At 31.2% G+C, this 25,998-nt stretch overlaps 7 protein-coding genes across 7 annotated transcripts; 3 read left to right on the forward strand and 4 right to left on the reverse strand.

Annotated features, from left to right (window-relative positions):
• The first annotated feature begins 674 nt into the window (after nucleotides 1-674).
• LOC128962603 (serine/threonine-protein phosphatase 5-like) lies at nucleotides 675-2,405 on the forward strand. Its single transcript, XM_054308986.1, has 2 exons — nucleotides 675-2,063; nucleotides 2,129-2,405. Exons 1-2 carry the CDS (start codon nucleotides 825-827, stop codon nucleotides 2,312-2,314), a joined length of 1,425 nt encoding a protein of 474 aa, XP_054164961.1. The 5' UTR covers nucleotides 675-824; the 3' UTR covers nucleotides 2,315-2,405.
• A 984-nt stretch (nucleotides 2,406-3,389) lies between these two features.
• LOC128962186 (FHF complex subunit HOOK interacting protein 2A-like) lies at nucleotides 3,390-6,118 on the forward strand. Its single transcript, XM_054308538.1, has 3 exons — nucleotides 3,390-5,575; nucleotides 5,652-5,733; nucleotides 5,819-6,118. The coding sequence occupies exons 1-3, from the start codon at nucleotides 3,701-3,703 to the stop codon at nucleotides 6,079-6,081; spliced, it is 2,220 nt and encodes a 739-aa protein (XP_054164513.1). The 5' UTR covers nucleotides 3,390-3,700; the 3' UTR covers nucleotides 6,082-6,118.
• A 1,180-nt stretch (nucleotides 6,119-7,298) lies between these two features.
• Nucleotides 7,299-8,855, reverse strand: LOC128962275 (glutamine amidotransferase-like class 1 domain-containing protein 1). Its single transcript, XM_054308639.1, has 5 exons — nucleotides 8,262-8,855; nucleotides 8,105-8,181; nucleotides 7,929-8,034; nucleotides 7,744-7,851; nucleotides 7,299-7,665 (listed from the first exon to the last, which is right to left on the reverse strand). Exons 1-5 carry the CDS (start codon nucleotides 8,311-8,313, stop codon nucleotides 7,328-7,330), a joined length of 681 nt encoding a protein of 226 aa, XP_054164614.1. The 5' UTR covers nucleotides 8,314-8,855; the 3' UTR covers nucleotides 7,299-7,327.
• Nucleotides 8,856-11,625: 2,770 nt separating this feature from the next.
• LOC128962058 (glutamic acid-rich protein-like) lies at nucleotides 11,626-13,500 on the reverse strand. Its single transcript, XM_054308385.1, has 4 exons — nucleotides 13,285-13,500; nucleotides 12,898-12,967; nucleotides 12,637-12,817; nucleotides 11,626-12,543 (listed from the first exon to the last, which is right to left on the reverse strand). Exons 1-4 carry the CDS (start codon nucleotides 13,308-13,310, stop codon nucleotides 12,350-12,352), a joined length of 471 nt encoding a protein of 156 aa, XP_054164360.1. The 5' UTR covers nucleotides 13,311-13,500; the 3' UTR covers nucleotides 11,626-12,349.
• Nucleotides 13,501-15,495: 1,995 nt separating this feature from the next.
• LOC128962905 (bridge-like lipid transfer protein family member 3B) lies at nucleotides 15,496-20,106 on the reverse strand. Its single transcript, XM_054309311.1, has 5 exons — nucleotides 19,823-20,106; nucleotides 19,460-19,750; nucleotides 19,275-19,383; nucleotides 16,208-19,196; nucleotides 15,496-16,128 (listed from the first exon to the last, which is right to left on the reverse strand). Exons 1-5 carry the CDS (start codon nucleotides 19,864-19,866, stop codon nucleotides 15,860-15,862), a joined length of 3,702 nt encoding a protein of 1,233 aa, XP_054165286.1. The 5' UTR covers nucleotides 19,867-20,106; the 3' UTR covers nucleotides 15,496-15,859.
• A 107-nt stretch (nucleotides 20,107-20,213) lies between these two features.
• On the forward strand, nucleotides 20,214-21,300 carry LOC128962218 (androgen-dependent TFPI-regulating protein-like). Its single transcript, XM_054308576.1, has one exon. It carries the CDS (start codon nucleotides 20,470-20,472, stop codon nucleotides 21,184-21,186), a length of 717 nt encoding a protein of 238 aa, XP_054164551.1. The 5' UTR covers nucleotides 20,214-20,469; the 3' UTR covers nucleotides 21,187-21,300.
• A 223-nt stretch (nucleotides 21,301-21,523) lies between these two features.
• On the reverse strand, nucleotides 21,524-25,684 carry LOC128962224 (uncharacterized). Its single transcript, XM_054308584.1, has 4 exons — nucleotides 25,501-25,684; nucleotides 23,012-25,431; nucleotides 22,061-22,941; nucleotides 21,524-21,977 (listed from the first exon to the last, which is right to left on the reverse strand). The coding sequence occupies exons 1-4, from the start codon at nucleotides 25,586-25,588 to the stop codon at nucleotides 21,644-21,646; spliced, it is 3,723 nt and encodes a 1,240-aa protein (XP_054164559.1). The 5' UTR covers nucleotides 25,589-25,684; the 3' UTR covers nucleotides 21,524-21,643.
• Nucleotides 25,685-25,998: the final 314 nt, after the last annotated feature.

Raw genomic sequence — 25,998 nt, forward strand, 5'->3', positions numbered from 1 at the left:
AAAAAGTTTTTAAATAATTTTTATATAAGTTGCTAAAACTTTGAGTCAAATAAATATTTATGTTTATTAAACTTATGGGTTATTATACAGTATATATATATATATATATATATATATATATATATATATATATATATATATATATATATATATATAACTAGAAATCAGAATAAATAGACTAAAACGAGATAACAATTATTGTATAAATTAAAACAAATATATATTATATATATTAATGTGAACTGCAATTAACAAACACATCAAAAATAAGTGTTAATTATTATCCGTTTTTTATGTTTAATTTACTCTATAATACCGGTATATTTTGATGTTTTTGATATTTTGAATATATTATAATGGTTTGACTTTTTTTTATTGTAACGCAAACTATAAAATATATTAATAATTATAATTAATATTAGTATTAAAACTATTTATACTTAAAAAACATTGAATGCAATGATTAATAGAAATCCAATAGTTATTAATATTTAGTGAAATGAATAGTTTGTTGTTATTTATTGTAGAAATCGGTGTTTCAAAAGTCATACATTAAAAACATTGCATTTATTTTGTCATAAAAATTGTGATTTAATTGATTTGTTTAGTCATTTAATATAATAATAATAATAATAACTATTATTATCATTAAAACAATTGATAATTAATTTCATTTACATATGATATCTGACAACTGGTCTATGATTTAATTATATGTGAAACTAATCGCCACTAACTTAGCCATCAATTGATTGAAATATAATATAATTTTGTGTTTGTTTTGTTGTATTTTGATTACCGATTGAAATCCTCTTTCAGTGACAATGAATTTAAGTGCGGATCAGCTGAAGGAGAGTGCGAACGAACACTTCAAGAACCGTGAGTACGACGCGGCCATCGATTTGTACAGTAAAGCCATCGAAACGGATTCGTCGGTCGCCTTATATTATGGCAACCGATCTATTGCTTACCTCAAGAAGGAGTTCTACGGCTACGCATTGGCCGATGCGTCCAAAGCTCTTGAATTAGACAGAAGTTATATCAAAGGTTATTACCGAAGAGCGGCCGCATATATGGCACTGAATAAGTTCAAACTTGCCCTCAAAGACTTGGAAACAGTGGTTAAATGTAAGCCGAATGATAAGGACGGACTGAATATGTTCAACGAATGCAAGAAAATTGTCAATAGATTAGCCTTTGAAAAGGCCATCGCTGTCGAAGAAGTTAAGAAATCGGTGGCCGATAGTATCGATTTGGAAAGTATGTCCATTAATGATGATTACGACGGACCTCAATTAGTTGACGGAAAGGTTACTCAAGATTTTATGATTCAAATGATGGACTATTTTAGAGACCGGCAAAAACTTCACCGAAAACACGCGTATAAAATGATTTTAGATGTGAGACAACTGTTTTCAAAAGAGCCGACTTTAGTGGACATTGACATCGATGACGACAACAAGTTTACCGTTTGTGGCGACATTCACGGCCAATACTACGACCTTTTGAATATCTTTAAACTGAATGGTATGCCATCCGAGACTAATCCCTACTTATTCAACGGTGATTTTGTGGACAGGGGTTCCTTCTCTGTCGAGTGTATTCTTACTTTAATCGGTTTTAAGCTCTTATATCCCAAACACTTCTTCATGTCTCGCGGTAATCACGAGAGCCAAACAATGAACCAAATGTACGGCTTTGAAGGTGAGGTCAAAGCCAAATACACGATACAAATGTACGAACTGTTTGCCGAAGTGTTTAATTTGTTACCACTGGCCCATTGCATCAATAAACGGGTACTTGTTATGCACGGCGGCCTATTTGCCAACGATTCCATTACATTGGACCAAATTCGCAATACTGACCGAAATAGACAGCCGCCCGACGAAGGAATTATGTGCGACATTCTCTGGTCGGATCCGATGCTACCGAAAGGTCGCGCTCCCAGCAAACGAGGCGTCGGCGTCCAGTTTGGACCCGATATTACCGAAACATTTTGCAAACTCAATAAACTCGATTATATCATTCGTAGTCATGAAGTGAAACCCGATGGATATGAAGAGGTAATTAATTGACACAAAAAATAGATAATTCAATTGATTCTATACTTATTTTCTATGCATTTTAGGCGCATTCAGGCAAATGTATTACAGTATTTTCTGCACCCAATTATTGCGATACAATGGGAAATAAGGGGGCATTCATAACAATGTCCGGAAAAGATCTTAAGCCACAGTTCACGACATATGCAGAAGTACCGCATCCTAATGTCAAACCCATGGCTTATGCCAATAGTCTCTTCTCCTTTATGTGACACTAATGATGTGTCCCATCACTCAGTTGATCATCTATTATGGTGTCAATAATCATAATAATAATACTGTTAATAATAATAATAATAATAATTAATATAGTAATAACTGTTAAGTTAAATAAATTATAGGAACAAAGTTATAGATATTTTTTACAAATTATTAGATAAAAAAATAACGACATTGTAATGAAAATGTGATAAAAACGGATTATTCAATAATTTTATAATTTATGAAAATTTTTATAGGCATTAAACATCAAACTATAACTTATTATTATTAATTCAATAATATTGTTAAAAAAAATGATTGCCATTAATGTTTGCAATGATTCATTTGTTTTTAAGTTTTATAAATAAATTTAACAGAATATAAATTAAAAAAAAATAATTAACTATTTTATAGTTTGGATTTATAATTTAAAAGTTTATATTAATTATTTGTGCGACAAAAATATAAATTTATGCTAAAATATCGATAATAATAAAATGAAACAATTTTTACAAATATTTATGCTTTGAAATTATTGATCATTAAAAACAAAACTTTAGTTTATTAGACATAATTGTATGATATATTAATTGTAAAATTATTTTTTACGTTTAAAGTTATTCAGGTATTGTTCAATAAGAAAAATTCAATGTCTATAATAATAATAAAAGAAAAAATATTAGCAAAACGATTGTTTATGTTTAAAATTTTTACACTACCGGTAATTGTTTTTTTGCGATTACGTTAAATAATATTATTATTAGACTAAATAAATAAATACAGGTATTATAATAAAAATAGGACATTAAAAATATGTGAATTGAAGTAAAACGTTTAAAAAGACTATTAAAATACTGTATATATAAATGATTTATTGTAATAAAAATCACTTATTTATTATCTTAACTATAAGTAGTTAATTAACAGTACTTTTTAAATGAATTTAATTATCAATTGTCTCAACAATAATGTCATTAAAACAGTTAAGAGTTTTTACAAATGACTGTAAAGAAAGTGCGAATCCTATGAACGATACGTGTGTTTTGTATTTGATATGAAAATAGGGTTTCAATAATACATACATTTATGATGTGTTGTTGTATTCATAATAATCATAATTATAGTGATTATAATAACAGTAATAACAAACTGAGGAGTGATTTGTCACTTATTTTGTTGTTTTTTGGATGAATTGAAAGCACATTCCAAGTGGTGATCAAATGATTGAATTATATCCATAAATAAACAACAAATCATTTTACAGATGTGATTGTCTCATGTTTTTAGAAGACATATCTTCTTAAGAAAAGACATTCACGAGTACTCAACCATTTCATTGACGACCACTTCTTGTATACAGTTTTTTATCGGTTGCAGCTCTTGAGTTAGCGGACAATATGTTTACACTAATATCTTCAGCGATTAACAATACGATGGAAGTGTTGGCGCCGACCATTGCGGCCGAAGACCAGTTTGTTTGGCACTGGAAACAAGTGATGAACTTTTACGAGACCAGCGACAAGACGTCGCGTGACGTTCCGATCGAAGCCACGAATATTAGTCTTCATCTACAGAAGATGTGTCATATATTATGTGACGAACAGTCGCCAGATTTGAGTGACAACAATACGACAGATGTACTTCTTAATGGTTCATCCATCGGACCATCGATGGAGTACTTAATGCAAAACAAGATATTGGATACAATGAGTTCTTTGGCACAAACAGACACACCATTAGGTCTGACACATCATATTCTTCAATTCTTTACCACACTTTTAACTCATTCAAGTCATGAATTACTTCCACATAAGTGTGTATATAGTTCTGTCCAAAAAATAATAGTCATCTGCGGTAAACTAATAGCTGGTCCCTATGAGTCAAGTGAAGTAAAATTCTTGACCTGTATTTGTGATAAAATTCATGAAAATCCGCAATTAATAAACTGCTTCTTAAGTGACTCTTTTCCGTTAATCACTGCTTTATTAGCTTTACTCCAGAGTCCAGACCAAGTGATCTCCACCACGAGTGGCGACGCTCTTCTCCGGCTCTTGGATTCAGTCAATGAAAGAGCCGAAGAGATAATAGCATTTGAGACTCCATTTAGTTGCAAAATAGCGGACCAATTGGTGTCTCTTTATCAGGCAATTCCTCGCTCTCTAAGAGCCGAACAAATGGAGAGTGCAATCAATTGTTGCTTTAAAAGTGTAGACACAGAGAGTGCCACTAATTTTGAATCATTTTCACCGGCAGTTCGCAAGTTTCTATGTTTTCTTCGATGGTTTGTCTTTATAGATATGATTGTCAATCATTTATCAACAAAAGAAAGTATTTTAAGAAAGACATTATTAGATAATTTTAAAAAAGACTTTCTCGAGGCATGCATTTGTCCGGATCTGTTAGGAATGGGTTATGAAAGCGAATCGGACGCTGCGGACCATATATTTTTGACCACAGTTTTGGTGTCAAATTGTTTACGAAATACAGTCAGCGAATACTTATCGACAACTATTGGCGAGTTTTTAATAGTTGACACCAAAACTGATCAATTAATTAATAATCCAAAATATAATGAAAAAACAAATAAATTGAAAAACATATTATTAGATCGATGTCGACTAATTGAGACCAACTTAGCAAACGATGAACAAAACTCGAGTAGTATTACCATCGATTGTAAGCGAATCCAATTATGTATGTCATCGATGCAATTATTTGAAGACATATTAGTAAAACCATCCGTCAGTATTTTAAACGAATTAGTCGTTCAGTATTTATCTGACCGATCATTTCTTGATGAATATATCTTAACCAATGATACCAATTCAGACTTTAGTGAATTCAGTAATTTGATGTCTTCGTACTCGAATTCCGGTTCAGAGGAGGGATCAGCAGTTAATTTTAATTATGTTTCGACATCTCATGTCCAACGAATGCTTCAATATTTTACTTCACTAGTTCCCGATGAACTCAAAAGTTGTGTCAGCGATGATGACTTGGGATACGAGAACTATGTTAGAGAAGCGCAAAAACATTTCAAAGAAGTCGGACATATCTGTAACAAATGGAAGAACTGGTCGACAGAAAGCATTATTTTAGACGATTCTCAGTCGACGGCCGACGAGAAGACCAACAATATTGTTATTAATGGCAAATCAGAGCACAAATTGAACTCGAAATCAGAAAACCAGTTCTTTGAGGGACCTTTTATGGCAATGATTTTTGATAATTTAGAACATATGGTTCAATTACCATACGAAGTCAATCTTCAGGTATTATTAAAGATTTATCAGTTTATTATTTAATTAGATTTTAATACAGTATTATTGGTATAAATCAATTTTTTAGGTGACGTCTTTGATTTCAAGATTAGCGCTATTTCCGCACCAATATCTCAATGAATATCTTTTGGATCCAACTATTCCTTTAGGTATACAGTAGTAATTTATTGCTAATTAGTGTATTATTTGTTTTGTTTATTAATAATTATTATTTGTTTTAATTGTTTCATTTAGTTTGTAACACACGTTCACTGTTTTCCATTCTTCACAAACTGGTCGATGAGTTACAGATATTAGTTCAGGGAATGAATGGCTTAAAAGATAAGCTGCAAATCACCAGAAAGTCACTGTTGGGTGAGTCAGACAAATGTGAAGCCGAATCCAATGATACGACCGATGGAAAGACATTGCGAATAATGGAAGCATTGATTGTGATCGAAGAGTTCTGCAAAGAGTTGGCAGCCGTGGCTTTTGTCAAATATCACAATACTTTCTGATTATTTCATTAATTACTTTATTAATTAATTTTTTTCATTAATATTTTTGTTACATCTAATTATAATTTATTATTGTTTTTTATAAATATTAAAATTTATAGAATTATAATTGTTAATAATAAAAAAAATCAGTCAATAGTTCATATAATTATATAATTTGTTTAAAAATTGTTCATTTGATAACTAAACCGGTAATAAAATAATCATACAGTAAATGTATATTATTTATTATAATGTTAATAAATGTCTATAAATACTGGGCCGACCTTAATCTTGTAATATATTGAAATTATAATAATTATAATATAATTACATTAAATTAAATATACAGTATATATAAAGACATATACAGTAATTTAATTACGTAAACAAAAAAATAATCAGTATATATGAGTACAAGAATTTTTCATATATTGATTTTTTACTGATATTTATTATAATTATTTTATTTACCGATTTATATTGATTTTCCCAAAAGATTAGCACCAATGAAATTACCGGTAAGTAAATGTTATATCAATAGATAATACTGTATATTCACTTACCGATACTCCTTCACATTTGCTAATTTTTAAAAGTAATATTATATTTACAAAATTGAATAAAATAATAAAGGTAAAAATAAATAAATATAGAGAAATTAATCATAAATAAAAAAACTGTTAAAACATTAGCTAACTATCCCCGCACACCATTGCAACCATTGATTATTTACTTAATTATTTTTTAAATTAGCAAATTTAAGTAATTCTATTAATATAATCAAATATTTGAATTTGATATTTTTAAATCATGATATATTACAGTATATGCATCTCAATAATAATAAAAAATAAATAAAATGTTAAAATTATTAATAGTATAAAATTGTCATAAAGTGATTTTTATTAATTATTTATGTGTAATATTTTTAAAACAACAAATATGCCAACAATTTTTAAATAAACATTTCATTTGAGATGAAATCAACAATATTTGAAAAAGTATACTATAATTAAATAATTTATAGTCTATAAAAATTATTACAAAATATGAAATAAATAAGTCAATAAACAAGTCAATTATGTTAATAAATTTGATTTATTAATGTTATATATTAAATCTCAGATTTGATAATAAAGTTCTCCAATATATTAAATGTATTTATAAATGAAATTGCATTTAAATTATGCTTTTATTATATATTAAGAATTTTATCATTTTTTAAAAGAGTCAATCGTTTTATTTTAAGTAATAATTTTGTTGTTCAGCGCTCTCTCAATGATTTGTTTTGTTTTTGATTGCATTGAATCATTAGATTCTGGACAGCCGTCAGAGTCGACTGTTCATTCTGTCCAGTAATCAGATGCCTGTCGACAACCACATGAACCTCATCCAAGTGATCGGGATTTGTTGAACTATAGAGAGCGCCTCTATCTTTGATAACGTCCTCTGGTATGATCGGCAAACTGGCAAAGTCCGGATTTCGGGCCAATTCAAACACCGAGATGGCTGTTAGTGTAAACCGTCGAAATGACCAGACATTGCCCTCGTCGTAGGCGGGAAACAGTGCGACCACACCCATACCGATAGCACATATCACCTCTGAATTGGCAAAAAAATAGATATTCATTATTTAACTCTAAATTTTGAATCAATTTTATTCTTCATTTTATATCATACTTTGCTCTTTTACGAAATGTCTCAAAACGTACGACAAGTCCGAGTCTGCGACCAAATCAATGACAGCTCCGGGAGAGTGAGGAATGACAAGACATGAATATCGATGTGCTGTTACATCAAATCAATAATCAAATTGTGAGTAAAAACAAAAAGTTGATAAAAAGTGTTGTCAACTAAGATCTTACGGTCGACTGAAGACAAACTGATTGGTTCGGAGAATGACTTGTGTTTGAATTCATTCAACCATTTCCTGCTCTGTTCGTCCGTTTTTATGAACTCCGGAGTTCGGCCCTAAAAATTTGTGGACAAATCAATCATAACCTAATAGTCATTGTGTGACCAGTTTTTTTTGACAACTTACCGATGGAGTGGCAATCTGTACGTTAAACGTAGTGTTCAAAAGTGAGAAACACTGTATGAATGACTGACAAGAGTTGCCTAAAGAAACATTGGAAAAGATTATCACCAAATTAGTCACAAAAAAGCATTGATTAATAAGTCAATCAATCAATTGATACCTTCTTTAGCAGAGCTCAATACAATCAAACAGTTTTGACGATTTGTGTTCATTTTGGTCACACTTTTTGTATTTTTTGGCGATTTAATGGCGAGATTACTGACTCTAAATACCAGACATCGATGTACGGAGTCTTCAGCTGACAGTTAAGTCATTTCTTAAATTTCCAACCAATCTATTGATCATTTGGTTTGTATTTTATTTGATATGAATTGATATATAATAAGTCAATCACTGAAATGCAAACATAAATTGTTTGGCAAAGCATTCAATCAATGGATAACACAAAACACTAATACATTGACTGACTAGTGATGTGATATCAATATCAATGTATGTATTACTACAGTAGTCTATAAGTTATATAACTATAGTCTACAGTATATTACTATTACTACAGTATTATACAGTGGTTTGCGAGAGTTGACGGCATCACTGAATGTGAGACACACTTTAAGTGCATTCACTTTCATCACTAACTAAAAAAACCAACACATTATACAGTATTATACACAATAACATTACATGTAATAACTTATATTCATAGATGAGATACACATCACGATTATAACAAATTTAATCAATGATTTTTAGTAGAAGATATACAGTACTGTATAATATACTGAGTATATGATTAAAGTACTGTAATATAATGTATTGTAAATATTTTCTTAGTATTTCATTTAATAAAATTGCAAAAATATATTTCCATTAATTAAATACTGAATTCATTAGTTATGATCGGTATGTGTAACACAGGTTTGCATGTATTACACAACATATCATTGACTTACTAATCTCTCTCTCTCTCTCTCTCACTCACTCACACTCAAAGCATTGATTGTTTTTTAATACAGGTTTTTGAACATAACTTCTATGATTGTTATGTCATATATATATATATTTATATTTGGATAAAAATATATTATTATTATATTTCAATAAAATAAATTTTATTATTTTATTGATTGTTAACTTCAAACTATCAGTCACACACATGCATAGCGTTTATTATATATAATTTATATAATATAAACAATTAAAAGGAAAACTTAATCTTATATTATATTATGATTTCAATTGTTGTCACTAACCGATGATAACTTTGTGGAAGAACTCGAGGCACTGATAGTTGTAGTGTTAAGCGTCTCTTATTTTGCATAAATCATTGATTTTTGTTTTTTTAATGACCACATATTTGATTAGTTAAATACATATACAGTTTCTTAGTTTGAAAATTATCTAATCAGAAAACAGAAAAGTTTTTAATTATATATAAAAAATAATATTAGTATTCAAAATATAAATATAATAAATTTATTTATTTATTGGTTAAACTGTTTTATGATTTATTTGGTGATAATTGAAAATTATGTTAATATTAATAATAATACAAACATATAATTTAATTGGTTTTACACATTTAAAAGACAATAAATTAATTTAAAGACTGAAATTACTTGTGATAGTATTATAGTTACATAACTATTGAATAACAGTTACTGTAATAATAAGCTGATTGTAAATATACTTAAAATCATATCAAAATTGATATCCTATGTCTACTACATATAATATATTGGAAATTAGACAACAAAAAACAATTTTTTTCTATATTGAAGACTAAAATTTGCTGATTTTTAAAGTTATAAACTGTTATCAGATATTATGTTACAATGACCAAGAATATTTTTATTTGCTAAACATTGGAAATATATATTTTGGAAAATTATTAATAATTTGATTATATCAAATTTTTATTGCCAACAATATATTGTATATATAAGATTATAATATTGATTGATTGCTTTATAATTTATTTATGATAAAAAAATCCTATACAGTAATTTAAACTAATTAGCCATAGATATGTAGATTTTTTTGTATCAAAAAATAAAATTTCAATTTAATTATTATTGTTTAATCATATAATATATTGTTTTCTCATGAAATGTCAAAATAAAAGGTTTGATTAAATTTTTGTATTAAAACAAAAACAAAGTTTTTTTTAATAATAAAAAAGTTTATCATTCAATTGCAGGCAAAAAATGATAAAAAATAATTATAAAAATAATGCCGCAAAAAATGTAGAGGCAAAGTAAGGTAAACTATTGAGAGTACCGTTATATTGGAAAAAAGGAGGTCATTATTACAAATATAATAGTGACGGAAAAATAAATTGCATATAAAAACCAGTTGTGTATTAATATTATTTAAATATATGCTATAATTTACGCAATCGGTTGCTTAGGTATTATATAAAGTATGTATGAATGTAATTACTATATGAATCCAAAGTGTCATTAAAATTGTTTTTTAACGTAAAAGTTTTTACTTTAAAATACAATATTTTTAAAATTAATATTAAATTTTCTTTCTCTATCTCTCTATCTTTTTTTAAAAAAAAACTTAGCGCAGGTGTGCTATGAATAGAAATTTAGCAAAAAATAAAAACTGGACGGATATTAGTTTTTTGTGTTTTGATTATGAGATATAACATACCAGTTATGAGGTATATATATATATATACTGTATATATGATGAGACACATTGTGAGATACATATACATTGGTATATACAGTGCAAACATTGGTTTGGCCGGTGGTTTCAATAGTGTAACTTATTTATAAAATATTCTATGGCTTCTCATATTATATAGTTAGTTGAGTTCACATCAAGAAAATGTTGTCTCAATCCGGCTCTTCGTGTGTGTTGGGGTTTAGATGGATGTCATCGACCGAATACAATGAAAGCCATTCAATCGTAAGTCTTATATAAGATTTACCTTTAATTATCGCTCCCTCTGTCTGTCTTTGAATCCAGACTTTTCTCAATAGTATTTGAAAGAGAAATACTTTATGGCATTCATATTATGCATTGAGAACTACTATCAGGAAATAAAATTTAAAAAAATACTAATATTTTATTCGTCTTTAGAAAAAAAACTATTTTTTTATTTAAATATCGATAGTATATAACTTCTAGTAATATTATATAATCAAAAAAAGTGATATATATTGTTGATATTGTCTCACGTATTCATACAACTTTCACACCATTTTCCAATGCATTCAACAAACAACATGTAATGTAAATCATTATTTTTAAATGTATTCAAAGTTTGTATTATTTAATTATTTATTACAGCAAATATGGTTTTGTATTATAAGTGTGTGATTATAAGCTAAATGTTTCATTAAATTATTGGAATGCTATTCAAATGTTTTAAAAATTGTTTTTTTCTCTTTTCTTAATGTAATCAATGTTTGTTGTGATGAGAGTGAATACATATAACCAAATAAGATATTTATTTGAAAAAATTGACTCTCAATTACACAAATATATATATAATATTTCCAAACGTTACAAATTCTCTCTCTAATTATATTTTAAAAAATCTTGTGCTTTAAATATTTATATATACGTAAGTGAAAAAATAGATAAATAATTTCAAAATAAAGTTACCGTAAGTAAACAAATGGACAACAATTTGTTATTGTATTTCAAAAATAATGTTTAAATAATTAATAATAAAAATGTGACAAAATTGTACAATTCATTTTTGTTTATAAGTCATATTTATCGATAAATACATAGCAATAATAGAGAAATATGTAATAAATTGTTTGATAATAATAAGCTTATAATACATTTCCTGCAGATGTTTGCTCTTATAATTTTGGGAACAAAGCATTTGATATAATAAGACACGCAAACAATTATAAATACATTAAAAAGTATAAATAAGTATTGCTTATAAATTCTAGTTTTGGTTTAGTTTTTTTTTGAGTCAATTTTCATTAATGAAAAGTTGTGATCCCAACTAATTAACACAAATTTAGTTCAACATAAAAAAAATAATAATTAAACTATTAAAGTGAAAATATTTATATGAACTGAATAAACAGTTTGTCAAATAACCGAAATCACATATTTTTAACTAAAAAAATAAAAAAAAATTCAATGAAATTCAACACAAAATGAATTTTCGATTAACTAATTATAAATAATACATAAATTTTTTCTTTGAATTGAAATACATTTGAAATGAGAAAATAATTTGAAAAAAATAATTGAAGAAATAATCAGTTAAGCTGTGGTTTCCAATGGAGTTTCTTTTTGTTCACCGGCGCCGCCATTGTTAGCACCGTTGCTCTCCTCTGCCGGTGCGTCCACTTTAGCCTTCTTGGGAGTGACCACTACATCAGTACTGTCGGGGGCATCACCGGCCTCATCACCGATTGATTTCCGCTTTGCCGAACCATTCTCTACCTTATCGGTGGCTGTTTTTTGTTTGTTTTCAATTCATTTGCAATGATATATAAAAAGCTAAAGTAATTTGAAAGCAAAACTAAATAAAAAAAATGCAAACAAACCTCCATTTGTGTCTTCACTGGTCTCATCATTAGTTTGATCCACTTTATTATCCTCCTCATCGTCATCTTCTTCTTCGTCATCATCGACAGGCTTTTCGTTACTATTATCCGATTCACTCGCACTACCAGTGATTTCTGTCTTTTGGAGTGTCTCTGATTTATCAGTCGTCTCTTTCACTTCCTGTTTGTTTCAAAATTTATTCATTTAATATATCAACGAATACTATATCAACAAAATATAATAATTAAATCATTACTGACCGCCGCTTCTTCTTTCTGTTCACTGCTTTCAATCTTCTTGTCCTCGACTGGGACTTCAGGTGCTTCAGTGCTGCGAAGCAAATAAAGAGAAATTGTTTTAATAATAAGATCCGCAAAAAAAGTGTTAACAATTAGTTGGCAATTGATTTTGTGGTATTTAAGTGATGATCATTAAAGTGGTCACAAACACAGAGACCGATATATAATTGAGTCGAAGATTGCATTCAAATGAGTCGTCGATCGACGCATTGCTTCGCCGCTCGACTATAGACTCCATTCACTGACAAAACACTGTCTTTTTGAAAGACATTTCAATTTTTTGATCACAAATACCGGTCACAAGTAATCATTGCCGACAATTGTCAACACATTATAACAACACCACACCTGCTTCGAGATCTGGTTGACGGCATCCTTGATATTGTCGATCACTTTTAGGGAACAAATTGAAGACTAAATCGAATGAATAGATCACTAGAAATGAATGCAAAAGCCGGCGAACAAAGCAATAGTTAAGCGCTTAATGAGAGACAACTCAATGCTTGCATTCAATACATTCAATACCACGACTGCACTCCCTCTACATCGAGACAATGGCGTCACATGACTAACATTTAAACCAATCAGAGAACGGACCGCTCAGTAGTGTACATGTAGTGAGGGCTGACTCGACTGCCATTCAATCCATAGTATATGACTCTATGGGTCTCTAATACTGATGACTGTATTCAACAGTAAATGCAATTCAAATACAGTATAACTACTCAAACATTGAGTACAGTATAAGTGTAACTATAAGTTGAGTCGTTTTTACTGAACGACTGCACCGATAGGTTGGCATCAAATGCCGCCAATTGTTAGCACAGACTGTGCTTTACTTTACGTCAAATTGATTTACGGCTCAAACACAACACATAACACAACAGTTGTCTGTATTGAGCGCCAACTCTCTCACTCACTCACACTCTCTCTCGCTTTACTACCGAAGCCATGGCATGAATGGCCAGTTTGTGTGCGAACCGCCAAACGGCACAACCTATCAATGCTTTCGCACTATTACTACATATTAATATTTGTTTGCTTCACATCACTAAACAAATCCCATTATTATTAATAATACTTGTATTAGATATACATTTATATCTCAAGGTTTACATTATGTAAAGGTATGTCTCGATAGGGCAGTCGTCTGCCAGTCAGTCACAGCACAGGTAGTTATTGTCAGTGAGATCACAGCTAACCATCCAATGATGGCTTCAATACTAATGGAAATTTCCATTAACTCTCTATAAATTGTATCACTAGTTATGCATTTAATTAGTGTTTGTTTTTTGATTATTTAATTTTTATGCAATCACTTGCATCCCGGTTCTCAACACCCGGTGCTCACAACACTTATTTCTAGAGTCTAGAGAGTAATAGACAAATAGTACATGTATTGTATCAATAGTTACTATAACTGCATAGGCTATGGGTATTACATACTGTATTATGTAATACATGTATTAATATCTTATTTAAAGTATTTATTTTATACACTTATATCATATGTTATACTGTGTTATACTTTTGAATACTACAGTACTATCGGTTTAATACTAATAATATTGAACAGTATTGTGTAAACCGAAACCAGTTTTAAAATGTAATAATAATTGGTTAGTAAACCGGAGTTTTTAAATTAAACTCAAATTAATGTGTGTTTTATTTGTGTGACTCTCAGGGATCAGCAAACTATTGATTTGGAGTTATACTCTATAATACATTTATATGACATTTAATACATAGTATATATGATATACCATAACAAAACCCAAACCGACTATTAATAGTATTTGTTTTCCATATTATTTTTCATACAACAAAATGTTTGCAACTATTTTGGCGCCAAAATAATGATGCAATTATTTATGACATTTAATACTCTATGTTTACGTGTGTCCACTAATTCATACAATTACTATACAAACGTAATGATAACAACTTTGTGTTTTAATATAATTTTTTAAACGTATAATAATAATTAAAAAAAAACAATAAAAGTCAAACATTTCAAGTTTTTTTTTTAAAAATAATTTATTAAATAAGTTTAAAATACATTTAAAATTATATGATTAATCCATATATATCTCTAAAATATTTTTAAAAATTATTGATTTTGTTTAACAATTATTTAGGACTTTCATTAAAATATAATTAATTCAATTAAAATTTATATAAAATTTGAAAAACTATTTAATAGACAACAAAAAACAGTTATTAATATTAAAATGCAATTATTATTTTAACACAATAAACGTGTTTTCAATGCATTCAATGTTTTAACTCAATTATGCTTCTAATTTGATAACATTTATTATCGCTTAAATGATTCACTTGATTAACATAATTATAGATAATTTTCAACATTTTTTTTAAATAAATAAATAATACCATTTAATTTTTAGTTGCAATTCATTAAATGACAGTTATTTGTTTAACAGTTATATTATTTAACTATTTTTTAGGCAATAGAGTAACGTATATGTAATTAAAATTTATTACCAGTAGTAGTAATAATAACAAATTAATAATATTGTATTAAATATATATATATAATTATTATTATTATTCACATTTATATCAACCCTCAATTGCATGTCTTAAAATGTAATCATTTTTTGATATGCTATAAGTTATTATTTGAAAACTGATTGTTAAAAAAAATTATTGGATAAATCCTGGATTATATGTACTGTTTCTGACAAATTAACTAAAGTTACAAAATAGACTGTATATATATATGTATATAAAAATAATTTGACACCTATTGCTACCAAATTGGTTTGTTTTCATACAAGTTTGTCAGTAAATAAACTTAAATAAATATTTAATAAGTTATTAAACAAATAGCTGTTTTGCAAATTTAGAGAAAAATAAAATAAAACAAATTTCATTGAAAAAGCAAAACCAAACAATTAGTTTAGTGTCGACTTTGAGTAATATCTTTGAGTTTATTACTTAATTGGTTGTTCTCTAGTTTTAATGTCTGTATTTCCTGTAATAAAATTTCATTTCTATTGATAACTTGTTGCAACACATCTGACTTGTCATCGCCTCGACAGTCATTGTTGTGACTGTAAATCATGTGTTTATCTAAATCTAAATCAATTGTCTCATCGTTTCGTTGTCTTAATTTCAAATGAGGAACTGTCAGTCGTTTTGTATGTGCGCTGACATCTGATATGGCATCTGATATAATAAGCATAACATAATTGAATCAAATAATTAGATAATTATAATAACTTGAAATCACTTTTTTGACTCTTACTTTTGAAAAGTGGATAAATCTTCATTCGATTGCTTTTATCTCTTTCGATGAACAGTTCTTCTATATTAAGAACCAGCGGTGGTGTACTTACTTTGTCATCAACTAAAGTGACGCAAACATTATTGACTGATATGTTAGTCGGTGGTACGTAAACCATATCTGTATCAGTAATAAAATCATTTAAAAGCATAACTGAATCCATATGGAGCTCGACATCAACATCATTGGCCACAACACTGACTAATTCATCCTTAGAGTTAAGTTTGGCGTATGATTCCAATCGAATCAACACTTCAGATGTTTTAGGGTTTGCAATGTTTTTAATTTTATTGGAAACTCTTTGATTGATAAGTGTCTGGTAATCATTAAATGGCATTTTAATGAATTCAGATAATAGTATATCAGAGGCTCGCAAACAAATCTTTGAATGATATCCTTTTGACTGATGAACAAGACTTAGGTTTGATATGTTTATCTTAATTAATGTAACACTAATTGGGTTGTCTAGTGATGTATTATGTGAGGCACTATTGGCATCAGAGTCTTCAGATGGAGTGTCAACAACATTAGAATCTTCTTTGACCTCATCGGCAGTTTCCACACGAGTCATACCGAATATGTCTTCGTCTTCTTCTTGAGAAATGGTTTCAAACCCGACAACAATGAATTGGTCGCTCTCTGCCGATAAATCACTTCTAATCGATCGATTGTCGTCATCGATAGGTGAAGAACAACTGTCGGCCAGACCCGACTCATTGAATGTCGAGTTACTTTTGAAACTAACGGTATCTAAATTGGCGGCAATATTCTTCTTGAAGGAAATTACTGACGTATTGTGAAGTTTAATGTGTGCGGGAATTGTAGTCAATGAAGTCGACTGTGCGCTGTCTATCGTATCCTTTTGCATAAAATCGTTTTTTGATAATTTTGTGTTATTAACACTATTATTAATATCAAAGTTGGAACTACCGCTTAAAAGAGAATCGCTGTGCGATTTTGACACATAAGATGTGTCCACTAATTTGTCGTTTGAATTATTATTATTCATTAGTTTATTGATTTCATTTTCGTCTAACGATTTGTCGTTCATTATCGGAGAGCTAAAGTCCAAAACTGATTGTTGCGGTGAAACACCAATACTTCTCTGGGTTTGAAATTCTTCATCTAATTTAAGAACTAATTCAATATTGGGAATCGTTGTAATCAATGAAATGCATTTAAATATATTCGTTAATGAATTCGAGTCTTTATTTTGAATACGAATTGTATCCGAAGTCATTTGAGCTCCAAATTCACTCATTTGCTCTAAAAATCTCATCAAAAATAAATATTGGCTGTGATTTAGCTGTACTTTAATTAACGATGAAATGCATAATATTAGACTCAGATCGGGATCTGATTTATTAATTGTTATTTTGTTGTCATTGATAGGCGATTCAAACGCCCACAATGTAATAGGAATGGGATCTAATAGGGGTTGAAATTTATTATTCTTTCTATTTCTGAACTCAACCCATAACGGCTCCATTCGTACCGTCCAAACGTCTGTTTCATTCTCTTTTGTTTTTAATTTTGTTAAATTAGTAAAAAATTCTTCCGACACAGGCTTCGGATCAGATTCAAGCCATGGAAATGCTTGTCGATCATAGATGAATGGAGAACTTCCCATCATTTCCATGAATTGGTCGATTTCAGCGAAACTACTGTTTTCGGTTTCGCAATTCATGGCAACAATTCGAGCACTTTTTAATTCAAGATAAGAAAATTCTGAATCTTCTGGACATTTGATTGAAATTATAGGCATCAGACACTCTAATCTTGTTAGTAATCTTTGCGTTTCTTGTTTGGGAATCATTTCTTGAAGTTTGACCATTGCTTTATGGAGATTAGCGTGAAATGCATTTAACCACAGGACTGTGAGCGGATCAAAATGGATTTTCAGTGGAGCCAAATGAACAAAAGCCGTCGGTTCGGGAACTGTTTCGTTGGAATCAATATAATAATAACTATTGACTTCCATATAGAATGCCATCATATCATCGGGAAGTGGCGCTGACTTATCGGTGGCAATAAGTTTATCGATAAGTTTGTGTTTAGTTGTTGTATTAGTTGTGACACAACTTATTGAATAATCTGCTAAACGAATCAAAATAACTCGAGACATGAGCTGATTCAATGCCGATCGTGTTTGCGGTCGATTCGCATGATTTATACTTAGATTTGCTATAGTTTTTGCTCTCTTTTCTGCAAATGACTGCAAGTGTTCACTAATCCAATGGTGACGACTTGAAGACGGATCGGAATATCTAATCCAATGATTACGATTGCCCACAACCTTCTGATATGGATATAAATCGATAACAAGTTTTGAAATAGTTATTTGAAGAGCACCGCCATCTTTAAGACTCGGATGTTGTGAACGACCATTGGTTGGATCCAAATCATCGCATAAATGTACTTCAATACGACTGACAAATATATGATGCGATGTTTCAAAGATATCGTGTTGACTAAAGAGTCTACTGATGGCTGACTGAGCCGTTTGGGCAGATTGTGTGCTAAGGTTTTTGAGCGACGAAAATGTTGGCGATTGTGAACTGACGACTAGTTCATCAACAAAATTCTTAGTCCGCGGCGCTCTCTTGATTAGTTGAGCCAAATAATCGGCAAAATGAAGAGCTGATAACAGTTGAGCGTCAGTTAAAACCCATAGGAGATCATCAAATATAACCATAAGTCTTGCACCAAGAAGTGCACAATCGCTCAGTCTTTTCTTTAATGTGATCCGACACGAGGCCTGGTTTGCAATTAATCGCAGCGGTGTTTGAACTATATTCGACTCAGATTTGGCCTCAAATCTAAGTGTCTGCCACTCCAAGTGTTTGAATATCAATATCTGTCCTCTATTTGGATCTTTAATTCTTGTCAATCTCAGGTCACTATTACGCTTCCAGTTGGGAGCTCTGCTCTCAACCAATAATCGCGACAACTGATCCAATAAAATAATCATCTTTTTAGTCAGTTATTGCAACAAAACAATTATCGCTAGTATTAAAAAAGCAATTACTTGAAGATTAGCGATGAAAACTTTGGATCGAAAAGTGACGACAACTGAATTGATGGAAACAGTCATTCCGTCAAAAACACGGTCAGCGAAACCATATTTACCCGAATCACTAAAATTTTCAGAAAATTAAAGATATATTAAAAGTTAGTTAAAGTGACAAATGATTAGTAAACTGTTGGTCGAACTTATAAGAAGAATGATTTGTATTAAGTCGTGTGTTTTCACTCCTGAAGTCTTCAACCGTTTCGATATCAACAACCACTTCATCTAATGCCAAATATATCGGAAGAGTCTTTAGTTTCATCCATTGAACCTTAAGCGAGACGTGATTAACAAAGGCTCGGCTTAAGGACATCCAAACGGGAAGTTCCAACAAATCCATGAGAACCTCTTCGTTGAGTTCAATGTTATGGACATCACAGCAGCCTTTTATTGCACTTATGTTCAGCTTATCGGGCGATAAGTTCTTTGTGAACCTACAGAAGACAACACAATTAGTGATGACATCACACAACTGACACATTCATAACAAACAATCAAATGCTTACTTCGATAGATGTTTAAGAACTTGATTCTTGAGAAGTGCGGCCATTGAACCCAATAATCAACAATTGATTGATATGTATTGTGGCCACCAATTGCTTAATCAAAATTGTGTGTTTGTGTCCAATGATAATGAATGGCAAAAGAGTAGACATAAAAACGTTTTGCCAACAAATGATTGGATCAAATGGTTTGTGACATCAAATGATATTATTGTCAGTCATTGTATTAATAGCTGTAAACGTATTGACATTTCATCACAACATTAGACAAACAGTGAGTCGACTCACACTCTAATCAGTTTTGTTATACAAAACAACATATCATTACATCAATTGATTTGATTATAGCGTTAATACAGTATAACTCTGTAGTAGTAATACTGTACTCATAATAGTCTTAAAGCTTAAGGCTATGGCTTATAGTTAGTGCCAAACAATGAGTTTTTAGTATTCAATAAATTTTTGTACATTTAATGTGAACTTTGCTTTACGTTTATAAACGCATCGCTGCTTAACATAACATAACATAACATAACTAATCAATTATTATTATTATTGAGAAATCACTACTTAATTATTATTATTGAGGAAATTAGTGGAAAAGTGGCCAAAAAATCGGCGATTAATTATTAAAAGAAATTGCAGTCATAATGAGTGTAAAGTCCTATCCGTTAAGTGTATTAATACATATGATATCAATGATAACTTACGGTTATTCAATTTGTTGGCAATTTCTTCACGTCCTACCGCCGGGAAGTGAAAGATACGGTCGACTAAAGTATCTGACGTATTGGAACCTATGGATCCAATTCATAACATTTACCGTATCATTGGTCGCCGATTTTATATCCAATCCGAACAACAATAGTCGCAATAAAAATCGTCCGCCGACTACTATTACCGTACGGGACACGCTATTCAACTCATTGGCGCTACCGTTGGCCATATTTGTGTCGATCAGCTTCTGGGGATTGTATGCAATCGATCGTCAATTGATATTTCCGGTGGGTATCGAAAAATGGTACCCAAATTGGCTGAACCATTGTACTCATACCATAATACTTCCGATTGTTTTGTTGGACAACTATCTGGTTTGTCATACAAGACGATCCAAGAAGACTGAACTTAGTTTACTATTTGCCGTAATAATTGGTTACGGCGTTTGGGTCTTATTTATGGGACTAACTTCCGATGTATGGGTCTATCCAATACTGACCAAACTGAATTGGCCACTTCGGGCCAGTTTTATGCTCAGCTCATGTCTGGTGATTACATCATTTTACTATTTCGGTGTTTTCCTGTACGACATGTCCTGGAAGTCATCGGCAGCCAAACATAAGATTGAGACCCGAAATAAGTTAAAATAATTTGTTGTTTTTTCAAAAAAAAGTTGTTTTACAAATTTATTTTTTTAAATAATAATAATATCTGTTAAGTTTGACTGAAATAATTAAATGCCAAATAAATAAAATGCATTTATAATGAAACAAATAGTGTATAAATTTTTATTTTATTTTTCGAGTACCGATAATTAAAAAAAAAATTACAATTACAGGTAATCGCTTTATTATTTTTAGCAAATTATTAACAAATTTATATATTTGACCGACAATTGCTTTAATAATTAATTGAATGACATTTATTGGTTAATAAAATAATAACTACGAAAATCAAATTAACACAATTGGTGTCAGAAAAAAGGTTTCAAAACTACGATAATAATAATTTTAATATAAATTAAAGATGTTATGAAAATCTTTATATTTGATGTCAAATATTAACAAATAAAAGAATATATATATACTGTATGTAAAAAATGTTGAATCAAAACTTGAATTGATATTTTTTGGTTGATTTGCTCGTCTCTTGAGGTTTCTTTCGTTTCTGTCGGGCCGCGTGTTCGGCCACCATATCAGACAAGTCTTCTTTAGCCAAATGCGATGACTGCTCTCTAACTGTTTGTTCATATCTGGCAACCATCGACGCCTGATCCATACCTCCGGTTTCGAGTTCGCTCGGATCCAGAGCTAAATCAATTCCCTGTCCTTTTCTGAGAGTGGCGGCTCCCATGTCGTAGGTATGCGCCGAACCCATCATTTCTCTGCCAATCTTTTCAGACTTTTCGGGAATGATTGTATAAAGTGATGGATTTTCACGACTATTACCGTAAAATTTTTAATTAAAAATAAATTAATAATTTGTAATAAATTTAGAAATAAAATATATATAAAAATGACATACTTTTCCATTGCGTCTTCAATTTGTTTGCGTTTTCTTAACTCAATCATATCTGGCGTTTCAGTTCCAGTTGGAACCGATGCCAAACCACTCGGTGTCATCAAGCCTTCTGCAGGCGTAACAAAACCACTTTCGTCGACATCATTGGTTGCAGACTTAGCATTACCTGCATTCTCTTCATTCTCCTCCTCCTCAGACTCTTCTTCCTCTTCTTCTTCGGACTCTTCTTCCATTTCTCCCCAAAGCGTTCGATCGACTTCTTCTTCAACAAGATTTTGATCAGTAGTAGTGGTGACACCAAATACGTCGCCATAAAGAGGTCGACCGTATTCATCGACTGGTGGTTTACCCCAACCTCCCGCGTGATATCCAAACGAACAGCCATCAGGTATGGGAGCATTGAGTCCGGGAATCTTAATGTTTGGATACGATGGCGGCGGTCCGTATCTCTGCATAGCTATGAGCCACGGAGGCGGACATTTAAAAGAGTTGGGTCCAGTAGGCATTCCGAGTGCAGTCCTCAGCTCATTACTCAGATCTCCTGGTCTTTTCTCTTTAAGTCGTGTTTCAAATTCTTTGCCTTCATAGTAAAGGTCGCCATGAATTGTCATTTTCGGTTTGGTTTGCCATTTGAAGAATGCGTCGTGAAGTTTCTGATAATCGATATCTATTTTTCCCATTTTCGGCCGAATCTTTTCTCTCATTTGCGCCTTAAGTGACTTCGATTCTTCTTTTTCGAGCAACGCCTGTCTCATCTCCATAATACCTGTTCTTCGTATAAACTCTGGTAACTTAAACGGCGGTTTCTCAAAGCCACGCTTTCCCTGAAGATATTTACGTTTATAACACCAATGTCGTGGAACGGGCACTGAATTTCTGGTCGCCTATAGATAATTAATAATACATTTTTAAATTTTGTATTAAAAAACAACAAATTTCTACTAATAATAATACCTTAAGATGAAGAAGCAATAGTGGATCCCTAGCGGTTACGTCATGCATCTCTACGAGCTCCGGATGACTAACTCTTTGTTTGAGATCTGCAACAGTCATTCGAGTCATTTGTTTGAGTTTACGTTTCGATACTTTTAGTTCTCCGTCTTTAATTTCGTCGTCATCTTTGAGTTCCAATTCAACGGGTTTCTTGCGTTCGAGCATCTTCCGGTGTGGATCAAATATCACTACAGCACTATCGTCCTGTTTAATAGATTCTCCGGTTCGGAATTTATCAAAAACTTTGAGATACTGGAAATAAACCGGATCTTTTTGAATCTCTTCGGGAACGTATTCAATCTCTATCTCTTCCTCTTCATCCTCTTCAATATCCATTTTGTCTTCATTTTCATTATTAGTTTGTTTTTCTGCCACCAATTGTCTCCTATTAGCTCTATTCTTCTTTCTCTGTTTTTTCTTTTGATTTTTAGTCAATTTTTTGTCACTACTCTTTCGGTCTAAATCTCCATTTTCTTTAACAGGTTTTTCAATTACTTCATCTTTAACTGCAGTTATAGTTGTTTTTATTATTGTTTTTTCGATTTCTATATAATTTGCTTCATTTTCATCAGACTTATCAGATTCGACAGGCATTTCTTGAGCGCTCCGTTGTATGGATACAATGATATCATTGTTTAAATGGCTAACAATTTCATTACTCTGCAAATCAATTGGTTTGATGTCTTCATTATTAATACCAATTTCTTCGTTAACAGGTTTAATATCTTGGATATCAGTTTCAGCATTACTTTTAGACTCATTTTCAAACTCTATTTTATTTTCACTCTCATTAGTGTCTTGGCTCTCAACGTCTTCAATGTCTTCGTCTGCAATGTCTTTGTCTTCAATGTCTTTGTCTGCATTGTCTTTGTCTTCAATGTCTTTGTCTTCAATGTCTTTGTCTTCAATATCTTTGTCTTCAATGTCTTTGTCTGCATTTTCATTCTCTAGATTGTTATCGTCTCCTGTCATTTGATCAGATGAGGTGTCCATATCTTCATTGTTAGTGTACTGACTCTCAACTTTAATTGACTCGATATCCGTTTGTGACAAATCTTCTGAATTTTCCTCCATTTGTTTCGGTTGTTGTGGTGACTGATGTAAACTCATAATAACAGACGTGTTGTTTGGCAAAGAAACAATCGGCACTTCTTCAGCAGTAAGGCCTTGAACGGCAACATCTTCGTTAATATTTGACGTGTGATGAATAACCTGATGTTCGGGAAAATTTGTCACCAATTCTTTAACATCATCTGCAGATTGTATATCATTTGTCACAAAACTTTCATTAGTCTCTTCATTGGTCTCTACGTCAGTCGAGCCATCATTTGTCGCTTCATTAGTATCATCGTTGGTATTCTCGGCTTCCAATTCTGGCGGCAACGAGTGCTGCTGACTAAAGGCTTGTCCATCGGTGACGTTGTGCTGAAATTCATTTGAATTATCATTCATTTGATATTGATTTGGGTTTTGGTGCGCTTCAAACGCACCCATTTGCTGACCATATTGTACATCAGCTGTTGGATCGACTCCAAGAGTCACGTCATCAAAGTCTAGCATATCTTGAGGTGCAGTTGTCTGTACTAAATGCTGTTGTTGTGACTGTTGGGCGACAAGAGGTTCAGTAATTGTTTGATGACTTGGAATAAAAGATTCGGTTTCGGGTTTATATGCCGTTATATTTGGCGGAAAACTATGACTTTGAGACAACTCTGGCGGATAGTTCTCTATAACTGGTGGTCTGTGAATGTGTGGCGGAGATGTCATCTGTGGTTGAGTTTGAGGCATAGCGTGCATATCCAGATGTGGTATTTGGTGTCCATAATGAGGAATAGCTTCGGCAGCTGTTTGACCGCTGTATTCAGTGACGTAGGCTTCCGAGTCGTTGGTCGGAAAATTTCGGTGTGGACTTTGAAACTCTTGCGGTCGATATTGTTGAGCCAATTGCGGACTCAACTGTTGCTGCAATGAACTGTTCATTTGCGGCGACAGTTGTGCTGCAATTTGTGTATTAATACCGGGACTCACTTGTGCTGGCATTTGGTACTGATTGGGACTTTGTTGGTATTGTTGTTCATGCGGTGGACTAAACACTTGATGTGTTTGGTACGGATACGGTGTTTCGTATGGACTTTGTATGTATTGCGTCGGCTGTTCGTAAACGGGTTGACCACTCATGGCAAACGGCGGCACCGGTTGTTGATAGTAGTGTTGCGGCTCATTCGTGTCCCGTTGTAGTCCTGCGGCGCCCACCAACTCCTGCGGCGGAAACGTCTGCAACGATGGCGGCGGTAGTGTCTGTCCGGCGCCGGCATTGTTGGCCAATTGGTTTTGCTCGTCAATAGCTTCGGCCAATTGGATAACCAAATCGGCTTTAAGTCCTGTCATGCAATTGTCACCATCAATGACCATCAATTGGTTTGAATTGTCATCACTACTACTGGACATACCTTTCGGTGTTTTTCCCAATTCCTGTAATTTTTCTTTCAATTCAATGACTTTTAGTTTCGATAAACTCTTCTTCAAGTTCTCAGCCATTGTTGGTATCAAACAATTCACACCATTTGTCACACAAATCAAGTATTCAATAATTACGACAACATTTTGAAAATATTATTTATAACACACTTTTTGGGTCATCATTGAAGACAATCATTGATAATATAATTCACAAAAAAAAACTTATTTTATATTATTTTACACAATTTTTGTTATAAAATCATTTAATAATAATAATAATAATTATTATTATTATATAATAAATTACATTTTTCTTGAAATTAAATATTTTTATATAAAAATATAAGCAATTAATTTAATTAATCAATAATATAAAATCACTAGAAAAATGTTTTCAATCTTATTTGTTTAAATAATTGAATTAATTTAATATTAAACTTAAATTTTTAAAAATATATTTTGACTTCAAATGTCTAACTAGTAATACT

The sequence above is a fragment of the Oppia nitens genome, unplaced genomic scaffold (assembly GCF_028296485.1).
Source record: "Oppia nitens isolate AA-2021 unplaced genomic scaffold, nextdenovo-longstitch-racon4-pilon3 scaffold6_pilon_pilon_pilon, whole genome shotgun sequence".
Lineage (NCBI taxonomy): Eukaryota > Metazoa > Arthropoda > Arachnida > Sarcoptiformes > Oppiidae > Oppia > Oppia nitens.

What these genes read in the sequence shown, in the direction of transcription:
- LOC128962603 (XM_054308986.1), top strand. Translation starts at nt 825, where the DNA reads ATGAATTTAAGTGCGGATCAGCTGAAGGAGAGTGCGAACGAACACTTC. An exon ending in AACCCGATGGATATGAAGAG is followed by an intron (nt 2,064 to 2,128) that starts GTAATTAATTGA and finishes TATGCATTTTAG; the next exon opens with GCGCATTCAGGCAAATGTAT.
- LOC128962186 (XM_054308538.1), top strand. Translation starts at nt 3,701, where the DNA reads ATGTTTACACTAATATCTTCAGCGATTAACAATACGATGGAAGTGTTG. An exon ending in CATACGAAGTCAATCTTCAG is followed by an intron (nt 5,576 to 5,651) that starts GTATTATTAAAG and finishes TCAATTTTTTAG; the next exon opens with GTGACGTCTTTGATTTCAAG. An exon ending in GGATCCAACTATTCCTTTAG is followed by an intron (nt 5,734 to 5,818) that starts GTATACAGTAGT and finishes TGTTTCATTTAG; the next exon opens with TTTGTAACACACGTTCACTG.
- LOC128962275 (XM_054308639.1), bottom strand. Translation starts at nt 8,313, where the DNA reads ATGAACACAAATCGTCAAAACTGTTTGATTGTATTGAGCTCTGCTAAA. An exon ending in CAGTTTGTCTTCAGTCGACC is followed by an intron (nt 7,852 to 7,928) that starts GTAAGATCTTAG and finishes TTGATGTAACAG; the next exon opens with CACATCGATATTCATGTCTT. An exon ending in ACATTTCGTAAAAGAGCAAA is followed by an intron (nt 7,666 to 7,743) that starts GTATGATATAAA and finishes TTGCCAATTCAG; the next exon opens with AGGTGATATGTGCTATCGGT.
- LOC128962058 (XM_054308385.1), bottom strand. Translation starts at nt 13,310, where the DNA reads ATGCCGTCAACCAGATCTCGAAGCAG. An exon ending in AACAGAAAGAAGAAGCGGCG is followed by an intron (nt 12,818 to 12,897) that starts GTCAGTAATGAT and finishes TGAAACAAACAG; the next exon opens with GAAGTGAAAGAGACGACTGA. An exon ending in CAGTGAAGACACAAATGGAG is followed by an intron (nt 12,544 to 12,636) that starts GTTTGTTTGCAT and finishes AACAAAAAACAG; the next exon opens with CCACCGATAAGGTAGAGAAT.
- LOC128962905 (XM_054309311.1), bottom strand. Translation starts at nt 19,866, where the DNA reads ATGGCCGCACTTCTCAAGAATCAAGTTCTTAAACATCTATCGAA. An exon ending in GTTCTTAAACATCTATCGAA is followed by an intron (nt 19,751 to 19,822) that starts GTAAGCATTTGA and finishes TGTCTTCTGTAG; the next exon opens with GTTCACAAAGAACTTATCGC. An exon ending in TTTTCATCGCTAATCTTCAA is followed by an intron (nt 19,197 to 19,274) that starts GTAATTGCTTTT and finishes TTATTGGATCAG; the next exon opens with TTGTCGCGATTATTGGTTGA.
- LOC128962218 (XM_054308576.1), top strand. Translation starts at nt 20,470, where the DNA reads ATGAGTGTAAAGTCCTATCCGTTAAGTGTATTAATACATATGATATCA.
- LOC128962224 (XM_054308584.1), bottom strand. Translation starts at nt 25,588, where the DNA reads ATGGCTGAGAACTTGAAGAAGAGTTTATCGAAACTAAAAGTCATTGAA. An exon ending in TATTGCTTCTTCATCTTAAG is followed by an intron (nt 22,942 to 23,011) that starts GTATTATTATTA and finishes AATTATCTATAG; the next exon opens with GCGACCAGAAATTCAGTGCC. An exon ending in ATTGAAGACGCAATGGAAAA is followed by an intron (nt 21,978 to 22,060) that starts GTATGTCATTTT and finishes TTACGGTAATAG; the next exon opens with TCGTGAAAATCCATCACTTT.